At 39.4% G+C, this 17,218-nt stretch overlaps 1 protein-coding gene across 2 annotated transcripts in view; it reads right to left on the minus strand.

The window, feature by feature from the left end:
• edil3a (EGF-like repeats and discoidin I-like domains 3a) overlaps positions 1-17,218 on the minus strand; it is a 114,777-nt gene that overhangs the window by 84,501 nt on the left and 13,058 nt on the right. The window contains exon 2 of one of the 2 annotated variants that reach the window (XM_079686389.1): positions 2,938-2,964. In XM_079686389.1, coding sequence (XP_079542515.1) covers positions 2,938-2,964 — 27 coding nt within the window. Of the gene's footprint in view, positions 1-2,937; positions 2,968-17,218 lie in introns of both variants that reach the window. The other variant, XM_079686388.1, reaches the window with a different exon arrangement.

The following is a 17,218-nucleotide window of genomic DNA, read 5'->3' on the forward strand; positions in this document are numbered from 1 at the left end:
ACACCCTGTAGGGAGTAAAACTCTAACACAGAAAAGACCTGTCTATGCTGCCCCAGAACGCCTCGTTGGAGATTTTTATTTTTCCATTTTTTTCTTCCTGAGTATGGTGGCATGCCCATACCCAGGTCCAAATAGACCAATCCGTGGAGCTCTCCACAAACACACGGCGGCTCCGCAGATTTCTCAGCCTGAACTCAGCCTGACACAGCTATACACCGCGAAACTCAGGCTGAGTTCAGGTGAGTTTCGCGATGTCTCGCTGTCTCGCAGACCCCACGCAGCAACCAGGAAACGACCCCAGTAATCCAGCTCACACTGCCCCCATCCTGACAGCAGCGAGCCCCGCAACGTGCCGCCAACACGGCACCCAGACCCCAGGCAGCATTCTCATCTGATTGTCATTACTGGTGTCATTTTCTGGTTGCTAACGCCATTGTAACACATAATCACTGATGTTCCGCTGTAACGGTGGTGGACTCATCAGAACAGAGTGGGCGAGCTGACCAATCAGAGCACACTGGGCTCATAGGGAGGGAGATGCTGTATGAGAAACCAATGTGAGTTTTGGAACATTGAACAGTGTAAATCTATTCTAGTAGACCTCAACAATGGAATTACGATCAGACATTATGGTCTCTATATATATTATGTTATTCATTGTAGCATTCTGTTCAGCCGTTGCTATTTCTCCGTGGTATTTTTGCAGCAGAAAAGAAAAGGGAATGTGGAAGCAGTGCTTTGTATTTTTATTGTTATCAAGAATTTCCCATTTTATACGTTCTGAAAAACTTTCCTAGATGTACATGAAGAATCCAACCTATACATAAAATGCCCATTTTCTCATTTGATTTTCCGAGGCCAGAATTAAATTCAATCTTGTGTCACGTTTAGCACACTAAGCAGAATCTCAACCTCAAACTTTAAATTGTAATACTCAAATCAGCCGTAGACACACTTAATCTAAAAGGAACACAGGCCAAACATGGTCCCTTGTATATGTCTGCAGACAAAGGGCATGAATATGTATACTCAAGTTATGAGGTCTGTGAAACAGCAGCTGATATGCTAAATTCTTCAAACCTGTCATGAGTAATTTGGCTTTCCACATCGTCCTGTCCTATTTTCTCTCCAAGTCCAGTTCCAGGTCAGTGGACACAAGTCGGACCTAATTCGGGTCATTTTTCCGATCTGATATACTTTATTATGCTGTTTGGAGCATTCTCCCTCTGTTATCTGAAATGTGTACAGTTGAAAAACAAAACAGGCTTTGGAAAGACGTTGGCAACAGGAATTATTGCAGTTATTCAAACTATGTTTATGCTCAGGATAAATGTATCAGCTAATTTGATTTAGACTATCAGTATACTGTACTGTACTGTACTGTACGTCTAAGCTTTACTATTATTGACTACAATTCATGTTGAGTTGGAATATTTGAGCTTTAGAGTATGTCTTTTGTGTGACATATACTGTATGGCACCAAACAATTCGTAATAAAATAATTTCTTATATTTATTATAGTGCTTTTCCAGAGCTCAAAGTACTTTACAAATACAAATTACACACATATCATACATGCAACGGTCATGTCCTGTGGATAATACCCACAGACGCAGCGGAGGCGGGTTTCAAACTGATACATACAGTAGGAGTTATGTGTTATAACTTTGGTGAAAAGGTTGACTTTTCAATGTTGATTTTTTTTAATTAGGTGTTTATTTTGTTTCTAGTATTTTAGTTTGTGTGAAAATCCTCATTCTCAAAATGTACAGGGGTTTTTGTGAGTGTTAGTTTAACAGTAGCATGTAGTAGATATATATTCAAAGTATGCATGCACATGTGTATTCACGTGTTTACGCTACTATTTTCTGACTAACTGATTAAAGTTTGAGATTACACTAAGCTTTTAATATTCCAACAACAAACTGTTTTCATTTTCTGGGTATTTTGTCTTATCTAAACAAATCATTCTTGGTTTAACCCATTTGATCTCGAATAAACCAGTAGAGATTAATATCAATGAAAGAATTATAGACCAAGACAATTAGATGCTAAGGATTCACTTAGAGTAGTGTGTCTGTATTCAGCTGCAGTACTACGTAAGTGACATTTTAATTATATCACTGATGAAGATAAATCAGGTCCGTGTTTAATGTTGTCCTCTGTGGTCTTGCTTTTGTAATAAAACTCTTGTTGCATTAGTTATTTCAGTAATGAGATGCAGTATTCCTCAATATCAAATATAGTCTCTAAGGGAAAGGAAAGGAACTGTCTATATGATAATTCACGGATCTTAACTTTACTACGTATTACAAACACTAAGAACTGCGACAAAAACCCACTTGATGTGTTCATAAGGAAATGAATACATTACATTTAGACTGAAGCTAATGGCATGCATTTAAGGATGCAATGCAGTCTACTTCAGATAAAAGAACGTTTTGAAATGGTTGTATATTAACAATACTCTTAAGTTAATGGATACTCTTAAGTTAATGGATTATAAAGTAAAAGCTTCATATACAATCAGAGAGATTTTCAAAAGCAGTCGTATAAATGACCTTCCACAAAACACTCAGGTATTTACAAAAGGCAATCAGGTGAAAGCAATCATGGGACTGAATTGGAATTTGATGTTCTCAAAACAATCTCAAAACTCTGCACCAGAGAAATGCAAGATATTTCTTATGAGTCCCACCGTTTACAGAGGTTTCAAACGGCCTGCCTTTCGAACTGATATATCTAATGATATAATCATCAGTGCTGCTGGCCAGGCATGATCAGTGAGGCCACACACGTATCAGAGTCAGTGGTAATGAAGGTAAGAAGGGGGCATGGCCAAGATTTAGAAAGTACAAGAGCTTTCACCCTCCCTCTCAGACCCACAATATACACAAACGACGGGAAACCACGTTTCCAAGCATGCAAAATTCCCACCTGCTGAAGTTGGTTCCTCACCATCTGCTGCTGTTGAGAGACAGAGAAGAGAGACAAAGAGAGATAAAATATGTTAGTGTTTCACAATAATGTCACAGTATTCAGTGTGTCAGCTGCATTCAACAGTGCAGTTTCAACTATAAATATATTAAATATATAATTTATTGCATTGTGCACAGCCATATGTGCAGTAAGATTGTACATGTAATCCAAGGGAGCACAGTCTGTAAAGCCAGACACACCTGCTACCTGTAGGGTACAACATTCTGCCAAGACAAACACTCCAGACTGCTAACATGAAGCGCAGCCTGGCACTTTGTCACAGCCCATCCCCCATGTATACAATTCTAAAATGCTATGCCCTGATGGGTGGCCTTTAACTAATGTGTGTTCATCATTCTGGACCAGTGTAGGAGTAGCCCCTGTGGCATACATACGTGTGCTCTGCATCCCGGGTTCCTAAACCCTAGTCTAGCTCTAAGGCTGGGTTTCTGCCCATCTGGTGTCATTACCGCAGCTCTCAATCTCTATCATATCTTATCAAATTGCTCCTCTAATGGGCCTGGAAGTTGGACACAGCAATAAAAGGCAAAAGACCAAGGGCATCAGATGCATGGGATGACAAATGACAATTTGCCGTTTTTGTTAATCGAGAGATGTGTCACAAGATGAACCAATTCCCTTGGATGTGTTTGGTAGATGATGTATTGGGATGTGAAGCATGTCTATTGCAGTGTCTAATGATACTGCTGCCCACCGATGAGCATGCTAGCTTGATTAAAGTATGATTCAATGTCATGTACATGTTTTCATTCTAAGCGTTGCATACTAATTGGGTATTAACATAATCTGGAGAGGATTAAGGCCATATGGATCATGAGGCAGACAGGGAGACAGTTATTGATGCCAGTATGTCAAACAACTGCAAATGCATTCAAACGTACTTTAGAAAACTAATCATGTCTGATTTCCAATAATAAAACAGTGAAACGTGCAAAAAGCAGTTTCATCTCAACTCTAAAAACATCAGTGCTCCGTCACTTTGAATTCCCCGTAGTGTCTTTGATCGGAAAATAAAATCACTTCACAAAGTGCTCTCAGAGGGCTTTAAAAATGTAATATAGCCAATCTTATTTCATGTGCTACCTTATGGTTCTGTATTAATTGCATCTACGGTACTATATGTCAAGCAAGAGAAGCTGAGTTGACTGTTTTGACAAAGTTAGGACACCCCTGAACCAAATTATTTCAAATAAGACAGCAGTCGTGAATCATTCCTCAGCAGCTGCAATATGAAGGGGAAATAGATTCCCTTAGGCTCCACTGTGATAAACAGTATTAAAGAGTGGATCGCAGCGTCTAACACCACTTCTTCAACTGTGAGAAAAAGCCCAAATTGAAGTCAAAAGGAGCCAAAGCCAAGGAGTTTCCCAACCTCTCATCTGGCAGTGGATGGTCCCCTTTGTGTTTCCCCATGCACATTGGCCAATGTAATCACAAAACCAAGCACATTCCACGCTTCACTTAGTGTGGTTTTCTCTCTGCCATTTCCTCTGCTCTCTTACCATCGGGGTCAAGACACGCAGAGCCCACAGACACACACGGTATATCGTTTTCACACATAATAACATTCTCCGAGAGAAAAACATGCCTCTGAGTGCAGACAACTGTTCACACCCACACATAAATACTCATGCTGAGAAGATACAGTCATAAAAGTTAGTTTTTCTTTGTTGTATGTGTTGATGTGGTGAATCATAAGAAACACTGAGCTTTAGTTGTACACCACACTGTGCTGGAAACATGTACGTCTTCAATTGTTGGGAGTCAACACATCACACAAATGAATTTATTTTTGTCTGACATGAGAAAATATACTACCCATTTAAGTAATAGTTAAGAAGATGAGAAGACCGTTTCCAAAATATTTAAACATCACTCTTGATGGCAACTATGGCAACTCAGATGGTTGCCATTAGAGGGTAAATGTCTCAGTAGTGCAGACATAGTGGCTGAATATGACAAACAAGAGATGTGCAGGCAAACTGGATGTTTGCTTGTTTTCACTTTGCTGAACGATTTGTCTTGCAAAGGCGTACAAGCAGAGATAATGTGACAATGTTAGAGCAATACCTTTTAAGCGGGAAGGCATGGTGGGTCTGACCCTGATGTTGAAACCAGACACATCTGATGTGATTACTTATAATATTGTGTCGCAAAGCCACGAGAGAACAATAACAAAATATCACATAACTCACTACGAAGATAATAGGAGAGTGGTTATGTGTTGTACACCCAATAAAAAGACAAAGAAACCTTCGAATCTAACATCTTTTAATTTCCCTTCCCATAAAACTGGTCATCAAAGCAAAACCAGCACATTTTCCTCGGCAGTACGGCTATAAACAGATCTATAATGAATCCTGAAAAAATGATGATTTACCACTTGGGTGTACTTGCCTTATACTGTATAAGAAAAACTGCTGTAACATAACCCTAACATTAAGTAGTCAGTTCAGTTTCATGTCTATCATCAAAATGTTGCGAAAACCAAAACCCATCCACACATATCCAATGTAAGCATACCTAACATTATACGTTCCTTCTCTACATTATAGAAACTAAACCATTAAAATGACAAATGAGTTTAATCAACTGAATATGTCACATGCAATTTTGACAGGAGTGCATGCTCTCTTACAGGTGCCGTAAGTGTGAGAAAATGAATAGAGCAATGTTATCAAGACTGATAAATGTATTCAGTAGATAAAGACACAGGGCATTACCTAACATATTGTCCCATTTCATACAACAAATACTTGGCACATTGATGCATCTTGAGACTGCACCGATACATTTGTAAAACATAGAGGGAATCTGGATGACATGACTTATTTAAATGGCCCTTCCTCCTTCCCAGAAGAAGGTCCTCTCTGTTTCACGAGGAGCCGCCATCGTGCCATATATTGGTTCAAACTGACAGACAGCTGCAAGGCAGTAATAACCATCCATAATCTAAATGGGAAGCAGCCAGCCTGTCCAGCATAGGGCTGCTGTGACCTCAAGGTGTTCAGTGTAGATAGAGGGGCCGCTGCACAGAACATACATACACAGTAAACACACATGAATACGTAAGGTATAGGGTGCATATACAGATGTAACATGACAGGTTCGGGATGTAGGAAATGTGTTTGTGTAATATTTCATTTCATTGGCAGACACTTTGACTTTTCCTCTATTGTGGCTGACTGGGTATGCCTTTTAACAGCAATCTTATCGTTTACGCACACTCACACCCAATCACACAGAATGCATGATATCAAAAACACAATATGGGTAAATAGTGTATAAAACCAATATATATATACCAATAGAATCTTGCATCTCCTTTTCCACTATAGTGACCTTGTGAGTCATTTATTACACCTATTAATCGAAACATAAAATGCTGAACATTTCAATGATTCATGCATTTGAGCAACCTCATTCTATTCAATACAATAATGGAACAAAATGGTACGAGTCGAATTAAATTGCACAGAAGGGAGAAAGGCTTGTTGCTAAGGTTGATGACCCCCACCATGGTATATATAGCTATAAAACGTCTTCATTTGTATAGAAAAGGCTATGCGGTCAAATAGGACTGCATGTTTACCAGTGAAATTGTTGTTATTAAAAAGAAAACTTTACCAAACTCCATGACCCAAGTTTCAATTGAGCAAGGAACCTTTTGCACAATCATCCCTTGGTGTTGTATAAAAGCAGCACACTGCTCCAAATAATTGAATGGGTTAAATGCAGAGTACATTTCACCATGTGAGCAGAGCTGTGTGTGTGATGATGAAATCGTTTTCATTTGAATTATACATTTCCAAAGTGATTAAAAACAGATTTGCTCAGGTTTCTCATATTTGGATTTAATACAAAATAAGGCAAGGAAGAGTCCTCCTCCCTACATCCAAACATACAGTGTGTGCTGTACAGTGTGGCATTTTGAGTGAATGGCAAGATGTATTGTAATGCATCAACAATGGTTTCATAGATGTCAACCGGTCCATGTGATATATTATGTTTGCATTCGATGCCAAGAAGAACATGGTTGACATGAAATGAATTGGAGTGTGAAATGCATTTGGATCACCTCTGATGAACCATGTGATCATGTGACATTCAGAAATGGTATTGCAGAAGGTGAGAGTAAAGAGAGAAACACTCCAAGACCACAGAAAGGAGTGTTGTAGATCAGCATATAAGGTCAGTTACATATGTAGAAAATGATGGACTAAACAATAAATAATGCAACAAAAGCTGTACTAAAAGAACATGTGTGGTTGTGTGCGAAAGATTCACAATAAAGTGTTTCATCTGGTCTGTGGTTGTGTTAAGTTTCTTTGTCTTTGATGAAGCCATCTTACTTTTCAACAGGCGAAAGCCCCACTTCAATTTGTGACAGCTGTGAGAGCCAAAAGTGAACACAGACAAGAATGCGCTACTTTCTTCTCTTACCAACATCACTTGAGGGGACACAATAGTAATGACATGCAGGAGTTAGTGTGAACACTGTTTGTATCGTGGAGTTTTATTACATTTTCATTCATTGTTCCATTGTTCTAAATGACAGAAAACACTGATGATTTGAGCAGCTTTGTTCCATTTAATTTTCATTAGAAATAGGTATAATACCAAGAAATATTTGCCATTAGGTGCAAGGGGAAGAGGTTGTTACACATTTACATTGTTGTGAGTGGGATGAGGCTGCATTACATCTATTTTGTTCTACTTTAAACTGTGTTGTTTCCTTAGCATTAGCATTAACCCCATGACCCTGTAAGGCTTTCGTAATAAATATGAAAGTGTTGTTTTGATGTATCCACATTTGTCCGGGTGAGAGGTCAACACAATGATTGCAATAATTGTGTTTATGATAGCATCCATTACACAGTCGTGGGTTTCATGAAGTTGTGTTTGATTGCATTGACCTGGTCGATGTTTTGTACACTGGAAAGGTTATGGGGAAAGTTTGTAATGTTTTATTCATTAGAATGCTTTTTTATTTTTTTCTAAACTAGCATTGTACTGTGTAATGTATGAGTGATTGCCGACAACATTTACATGTAATGACGTGATTGATAAATGTAACTGTAATGATATAATGAGCTAAAAGACATGATTGGTTCACATTAGTAGGTTATACATTAACGTCTAAACCTGTTTGTACTGTATAGCCAAAATGAGGTTATCAGCTGTGATGTAAAAACAAAAAATCCCAACATTAATGACTGGACAGAGGTCAAAGCTAAATCTGATATGATGGCTCCACAAAGCTGATTACTGTAACCCTTACGGCCCGTCCACACACAGGCATGAAAAAAATCTTTCAAAGCTTCACCCATTCACTTGAATGGGGTGACGTAGAAGATTTTTAATCTTCGCCGAACTGCATTGTGGGGAGCGGAGCATGGCTTTGCAAGCATCGTGAGCATCAAAAGTTGAGCAATCAAATCCCATTTATGCAAATCCCGCCAGTACAAGCGCTAGCCAATCAAACCGCGTGCAAGCTGGGAGAGCCAGTTCATTTCCTCATATTCCTAACGAGAAATTACGGTAGCAAATCACCCGGTTCTTTACGACCAGAACTATTTACCGGGATACAAACCGGAGGAACCAGGGATGGAGGGAGGTGGCAGAGACAGTGGGTGAAACTGGTAGGTTTTCGCCTGTTTGGGGAGTTTATATCCAGTTTACTTCGTTTTAACATTGCTATTACTTTGTATGTCGGGGGAGGGAGATTCATGTGATTGGTTGTTGGTCGCAAAAAATCGCCAAGCTTCAGACACGCCCAGCATCAAGATTTTTCAAGATTTGTTTCATGCCTGTGTGTGGATGGGCCGTTATGGTCAGTCGACCCATGACTTTGTCAAAAGCAATCCAGGTAATGGATCGTATTTACATTTAGCGGTGTAGCATCAATAGTGACAGTCAGCTGTCACGGCTAATGCTGGCAGCCCAGACGCCGCTCGCTGGGGCTGACAAATCCTGTTTGCTTCTGTCAAGTGTCTCATTTTGTGAGTCTCAAGCAGCAAAACTTTTGTTACGAGTTTTCATGTTTCTTTCTCTCATTTGGCAGCGAGTATGAGACATGAGCTGTTTTAATCATGATAGCGAGAAAAAGAGAGAATCCATAAAATTAGCACACAAACGGGTTTAATTTGCCACAGGACTGCATTTAATTACTGCATGACTCAAGTTGCCATTTAAAAGGTTCCATGTGTTTCCAGCCATAAATGAGCAGCACTGTCACAAACTACTTGCCATGGCAGATGCAGAATAAACTTGCCATAAATTGTTATAGAGTAGTAAAAATGGTAATTCTAGAGAGTAAGAGTTTTCATTTATGTAAGTGTCACAGTTGAGCAAGTCAGCATTTATAGTCCCTGAGTTTTAATAACACACACATAACATGCCAATATTTAGGAAAGAATGAAAATGCAGTTTTGTCTTTATTGTTTAAAAGACATTTAAATAACTCATTCCAGCTAGCAATAACAACTGCTGGAATTTTTATCAAATCAGTTTTGCTTGTTTTGAAAGAAAAAAGAATAAAGTCTAAAGTGGTTTGCTGCAAATGAGGAATAAGTTAGCTGTGCTGTGGCAATCTGCGTGTGTGTGCTACATTAGCACTACAAATATCACCTTTCCTTGTACCCCCCACCCACACATACACACACACAATCATTCTCGAACCACCAGCAGATGCTTATTGCACATATATCTCCCACATAACATCACCCTTAAAAGTGTTTGTTCCATCATAGCGGTGCTTATTAACATTAAATCATCTTGCTATGGAGTGGGTGGCTTACTGTGAAATGACTCAAAGACACAATACCAACAATAATTAGGGAGGCATTGTTGATGTTCTTCCAACTAATGACAAGGAAGTGCAGTCCCTTTATATCAAGCGGAGTGGCAAACACTATCTCTCTCCAAGTAAATAACCCATCCATCCTCATTTTACATTTTTGTCAGTGGAGCAGGAGTTCAGGGTAAGCCCTCCATTAACGAGTGGCTCTTTGACATGTGGTTTATTAAGAAAAGAGGGAAAAAACACCACACTCCAGGAGGAGACGAGGGATTTCTTCCTCCATACAGCTCATCTCAGCTCCTAGAGAGGCTTTACATGCCATTTCAACATCCGTAGTGATAAGCTACAGTAGGCTATACCTAGGATGTAAATTACAGGCCTCTCTCATCTTTTTAAGTGGGAGAACTTGCACAATTGATGGCTGACTAAATACCTTTTTTCCCCACTGTATATGACATGAAAGTAGTGATATCTTTGAAAAACAGGATAGCTGTAACCACAAATGTACAGAATAATACATTCGCTTTATAGCTGTACTTCCCAATGTAGTGGTAAAGGCTGCTGTAATTAACTGTAGTAAAGTCAGCCCAATGGAGTGCACTCGACACTGGAGGATATCTTAAAACATCCCAAACTATGTGTCATAATTGAACAGGAGGTAAATGAAACAAACAAGACAATTGAGTCCTCTTCTTTCTACGGAAGCCCTGATGCGCAAGGTGAAAAACAAAAACAAAACTGTTTAAAATCCATAACATCACAGATTGCACACTGTATGTGATTGCTTATGGATAGGATGTTCAGACCAATAGACCACCAAATTGCTATTCCAAGCATAACAAAGAAAGGAATCCTTTCGATCTGACTGTTTACAGGGAAGAGCTTTTGTAATGTGATCAATACGGAGTGCAGGCAACATGTCAAAGGCCCGATTCATACTGTGTTTCTGACACACAATCAATATGTTTTTCTGAAGTCTGATGTGAAAACCAACTGACAGCAAAATAATATGTTTTCAATAGAGCCATGTTCAATATTGATTGTCCATACCCTTTAGGAGGGTACAGCAACAATAACAGAAATGTACAAAATTGTCCAGACAATTGTCAATGAAGTGCAATCCCTGATGCTGGTCATTTGAGTTGTGTACACATTTGGAGATTTGATCGATTCCTCAGTCAACAGATAGAAAACACGAGCATATTGCAAGCCATCCAGCCAGAAAAAACAACCATTCATTTACAGATTAATTGTTGCTATTCTTCCAGAAATAATTCCAAACTGAATATCGGTAGCTGCACTGTTCAATGAGCAACCAGATGCCTTGGCGAGGGGCTGATATGCATGGCAAGTGTTCCTTTTCAGCAGAGATACTGTTTCTAAGGCAGGCTTTTCCACATTTCCCTCTTTTACTCCGTCTCAAAAAATACAGTTTTAAAAAAAGGTTTTCTAAAACATTCAAGCCAGATGTCATAACACAAAACTGAACGCGGTCATGGGAGTTTGATTCCAAGTCAAATCAAAGAGGATCCCAGGCAAGTGTTAATGGGTAAACGACTGCATTGATTGGTCTTCATTTTGTTTGTGTGTTTTTTTATGAGTGTCATTTCATTGCTATTATAAGAAAAAAGGGAATGCAAAGAACTGTAATAAACAACTAATGGTACAACACTTGCAATATGAACATTGTGGTCAGATCACAAACAAATTATCTAAAGATATATTAACTATGGATGGCATTAATTTGGCCTCCAGTGAGACTGTAAGGAATCTTGGTGTTATATTTGATCAGGATTTATCCTTTAACACCCACATAAAATTAAATTTCAAGGACCGCCTACTTCCATCTACGTAACATTGCAAAAATCAGGCATATCTTGCCTCAAAACGATGCAGAGAAACTAGTCCATGCATTTGTTACTTCAAGGCTGGATTATTGTAACTCCTTATTATCAGGGTGTACCAAGAAGTCAGTCAAGTCGCTTCAGCTGATTCAAAATGCTGCAGCTCGTGTACTAACCAGAGTTAGGAAAAGGGACCACATTACTCCTGTTCTGGCTGCCTTACACTGGCTCCCTATAGAACACAGGATAGAATTTAAAATTCTTCTTCTCGCCTACAAAGCCCTTAATGGGCAGGCGCCATCTTACCTTAAAGAACTCATTATACCCTACTGTCCTACTAGGGCATTGCGTTCCAAGAATGCAGGGTTGTTGGTTGTTCCTAGAGTCTCTAAAAGTACAATGGGAGCCAGAGCCTTTTCTTATCAAGCTCCACATTTGTGGAATCAGCTTCCAGTTTGTGTTCGGGCGGCAGACACCCTATCCGTTTTTAAGAGTGCGCTTAAGACCTTCCTTTTTGATAAAGCTTATAGTTAGGGCTGATTAGATTCAGCCCCTAGTTTTGCTGATATAGGCTTAGTTTGTCGGGGGACATCTTACTTCTTCCTTCTCTCTGTCTATACCTGTGTACTCTCATGTTCCGATTAACCCAGCTCCCCCAAATTTCTTTCTTTTTGGTGTCTATATACGCCGGGATCCGGAGTCATGGATGATCCTGCGGTCCTGTGTCATGGATCGCGAGTCCTGGATCGCGAGTCGTGGCTGTGGTCCTGGATCATAAGTCCTGGATGGATATCCTCGTGGATTCATCTTCTTATTATACACACATGCATTTCAAAACATTTGGACTACCTATGTTGCAAATGTATTATCTTTTCAATTTACACACGGCATCTATTGCACGTCTGTCCGTCCTGGGAGAGGGATCCCTCCTCTGTTGCTCTCCCTGAGGTTTCTCCCATTTTTCCCTTTAAACTGTGGGTTTTCTCTGGAAGTTTTTCCTTGTACGATGTGAGGGTCTAAGGACAGAGGGTGTCGTATTGTCATACTAATATTCTGTACAAACTGTGAAGTCCACTGAGACAAATGTAACATTTGTGATATTGGGCTATATAAATAAACATTGATTGATTGATTGACATTGAGATCAAAAGCTCAGTTTCTCTAGTTTCACTTTCTTTGGCTTTTGAAAAAGAAAAAGAAAACACAAGACAAGGCATAGATATACAGAGAAGGCCCCATTCCAAGAAAACAATGTATATTTATGTTATCTTGGTATTCAAAAGAATAATTTAAGTATGGATTATAACCAGAAGAGTGCCAAGAAAAAGAAGAGTGTAGGAGGGAGGCAACAAAGAAGCAAGGGAAGTTGGCAGAAACAGCAGACTACAGAAGTACAAGCCAAGAAGTAAAATCATCCATACTGTAGGAGACAGCTCGCCACCATCTTACAGGAACAGTTCACAGCAAAATGTAAATGCTGTCATCATTACCTTAACCCCGATGTAAACTAACAAAATGTGACGACAGCTGACAGAAGTAAATAAGCTCATTGAGTGTTAAGGTTTGCTTAACCCTTTTATTTTGTACAAGCCATTTTCCATCTTTTTTTAAATTGCAAACCTCTGCTTACTTAAGTCCAATTGTCTTTGAAAAGAGAGCTCTATAGTTTGTCATGACATGTGAGGATTAAGTTGTTAAAACTGTTCTTGAAGAAAGTGAAACCTGTGCACTCCAGATATCACAAAATAATAATGATCAAACAGACTTTATCATTTGTGGCAAAGAAAGCTGTCTGGATATACTCAACTCAAACACCTTCCAGAGCTGCCATCTTTTTTTTGAGAACTTGATTTAGTTCTCACAAGTACTTGACACCTACAGTATATGATGCACATACAGTACTGTGACTTCAACACAACTACTTTTAGCTTTTATGACAGTTTGGATATAGCTCACAAATCTTTTATTTACTTTACTTATTAGGCACTCTTTACATGTTATGTTGTCAGATAAACCTGAAATGTTAACTGAAAGCAATGTGTAAAACATGGATTTTGCAAGAGTTGTGTTTAAAGGTCACCTTGAACACTTTTCATATGAAGCCATGGTTTATATTAAAGGGGAACTATCATGCAAAATGCACTTTTTGACTTATTTTATACATGAATATGTGTCCCCGTGTTGTGTCAGGGAACTCACGCAGCGTCAGAAAATAAATCTCTCTTTTCCTCCGTACCCAAATCTCTAAAAACGGGGCAAAAACGGAGCTGATCCAGATTTGCGTCCGATATGACGTAATATCGGAAATGTAGGCTGGCTTTAAACCCACGGCACTATCAGAAATGTTGCTATCAGAAACAATGCCCGACTGTTTTGGGCGTAATATGGTTGGTGCATGTTTACATTAGCATCGCTAACACTCAGAGCTAAACTGCACAGACAGAGCATGTGTGTGAAGAAGCAGGAAATAAAAAGGAACTCACCTTGTGGTATAGCCGGCAAGAGAGAAAGCCTTTGAGCTCCATACTGTTTCAGACATAATCCTTGATAATCCATGATATGGCGTTTCATCACCGCAGTATTTCGTTTAGACAGTAGCTGCCGGGTCCCACATGAGCTCAGCCCCCTCCTTGCTTTTCTTTTCATCAATCTTTTTTTTTTAAAGCTTTATACATAAAATCAGCACTTTTGAAACAGGAAGTGAAATAGAGGGATATGAGGCATGGCTAGAATGGGTGATCTGTTTGGTATTTTGAGCAAAACACTTCATGGAATTTTTTTTTATATATATTTATGTATCTGAGACCTATGCTATTGCCTAAAAATAGCATGATAGGTGCACTTTAAAGTATAACGTTTTTGACAGTTGCCCATACACACACATAACTGAAAAAGCACCTGCATCACTGTAAGTCAGCCTAACTGACATGAATGCTTTAAGAAATGCTGATGGTGTTCATGGAAAGCCTGGAAAAAGCTTGTGCATCTTAGCAATGTGATGTGTTTCTGATAAGTTACATATTATCGCAGCAACCATATTACACTAGGGCTGCTCGATTATGGCAAAAATCATAATCTCGATTATTTGGGTCAATAATTGATATCACGATTATTAAAAACGATTATCCATTTACTTTGAAAACATCTATTTATTGAGGAAAAAATTGAACAGTATGTTTTTAACAGTTGATTACCCTGAACTTTAAGTATAATTCAACTGAAAAAACAATAAAAATAATAATTAAAAATTAAAAATTAAAATTAAAAAAAAAATCGTTTTATTTAGATTATGTTGATTTCATAATCGTTGCAGGCCAAAATCGTAATTGCGATTAAAATATGATTAAGTGAGCAGCCCTATATTACACTTATGCCGTTGTATTAAAATCAAATTTTAAGTATGTTTAAAAAAATAGAACATCTGAAAAAAAGAAGCCATCAGTCCACACAAAACAACCTCGTCTTCCGTTGTGCATCTTGTTGTTCTCCAAATGACAAAGAACCCAAACTTGAAAGAGTAAATTGAATCTTGGTTTCCTTGCCAAGTGGGAATCTGAGGCGCAATTTGTTCACATCAAAGAAGAGAAGAGAAACCCTGACTCATTCCACTGTGTTGCACATTGTTACTGTAGAAAGGGAGGAGGGGTGAAACGCTCCCTCCTCCTAATTGGATGTAATAGCTAGAGGGAATTTGGCCTCAGGGAGGGGGAAGCGAGAGGAGATGTTTAGAGAGGGCTGAAAATGCTAAACATCCATGGAAGAGCAGAAAGACAGACAGTGTGGTTCTTAGCACAAACACAGCCTCAGAAACAGCACCATAAAGTTAGGGCACAAAGAAGACAAAAAAATGAACATGCTGGAATGTGGACGCGAACTAAAAGGCGCCAGAGAGGAGAGGGTCTGAGGAAAAGGACTACATAAAACAGCTGAAATAGTTGTTCATAACAGCTGGTTCTTAGGCTATGAAAGCGTTTGGGAGGACCTAGTCCAGAGAGGAGAGATCTAAGTCAGCGTGGCAGGGACATTTTGAAGATGAAAGAAATCTTTGGTGCTCCGTTGAAGTCCGTCAATTGCTGATGGCAGTCCTTTAAACTCTCCGCCTCATTGAGTTCAGGGGATTTTTACAGCTAGTGGAACTGAGGCAGAATGGGTCCATATTAGTATTTAAAGCGGTCACACCACCAGTGATTTGCTCCTTTCAAACAGATCCAAATCTAACGTCTTGGTCAGTCCAGCATTTCTCTGCTTTTGAATATCAGCAATCAGTAATGTTGCTCATTACTGCTCAATCAATCTGATTGAGCATCACTTGGTCAATTGAGCCGTTGACCAAGTGATGTCAACTGTCTTGACAATACGGACTGTCAAGAGAGTTACAATTGTATTTAACAACAATAATAATAATCAATTTGATGTATTGCTGCAATGTCAGGACCAGAAATTGCTCTTTGGCATAGTTGTCAGTCAGTCGTGATACACTTATTTTGCTTCGCTTTGGGCAGAGCCAAGCAAGCACACTCCCTCCGTTTCCAGTCTTTTTGCTAAGCTTTGCTAAATGACTGCCGGCAGTATTACCCAAAATGTCAAACTATTTGTTCAACTTATTTCCAGATAGATCCACAGACTGTACTGACAATGTCATTGATCTTCCGGTACCATCTTGGTTGCCTTAATGCAAAGTAAAGGCAAAATGCATGAAAGGATCCTTAGTTTAAACTCCAATACCTCTCCCTACAATGCATAATATGATATAAGGTCTGGGAAAGCCTAAACCAAAACCTACAGCAGCTGTGGTCCAGGCTCCGCAGCCATAATAAGCATAGAGTGGTTAAGGTTTGGTCACTGTGGGTTGACAGGCTTCAACCAACATAATCATCATCTCAAAGACTTGCACACACAAACATTTCTCTTTGGAGTCCTTGTCTCAAAAACAACTTATGTTGCCACAAAAGCCTCCAACCATAGCACTCAAAGGAGTGGAGATCTTTCTTCCCCAGCCAGAGGTATCCTATCCTCTAAGGTCTGGCTAAGCCCAAACCACTTTCTCTGAGAAATGCTTTTAATCGTTTGAGACCACCTCCGCTGCTCCTCTGACTTCATACTGGGACTAAACCACATTTACTTTTCAAACAGTCTGTGCTGAGATAAATTCCCACAGGGGTTCTAAATTCCAGATAAGACCATCAAGGCTAAAGTGTGTGGTGTGGTTAAGACCTAAACTGTGCTCAGAGAAAAATTAAATAACTGAGCAGTTTGAAGGGAGGGTTAAATGCAAATAAACAATCAGAAATTCCCAGCAAGCTTGTTTCTTTTTCTTTAGTGTAAAAGTCTCCTTTCTTGTTAGGAGTAAGCCTGTCCCCCATTCTGCCCTCTATTGCTCTCATTACTGCATCCTGCCTCAGCCATCTATAAGCCCTGCAGAGGTGCACAGAGGGCTTTCATCTGAGGGGAAGATCGATACCCCTCCTCATCATGGGCCAGGGGCAGCGAGGACGCACTCAGCATTGTGTCTAGAGGGTTCCCCGGATTTTGCAGCAACCTGGGACCAAGGACTGAGGGTTTATCAGGTGAA

The sequence above is a fragment of the Notothenia rossii genome (assembly GCF_949606895.1).
Source record: "Notothenia rossii genome assembly, chromosome: 6".
Lineage (NCBI taxonomy): Eukaryota > Metazoa > Chordata > Actinopteri > Perciformes > Nototheniidae > Notothenia > Notothenia rossii.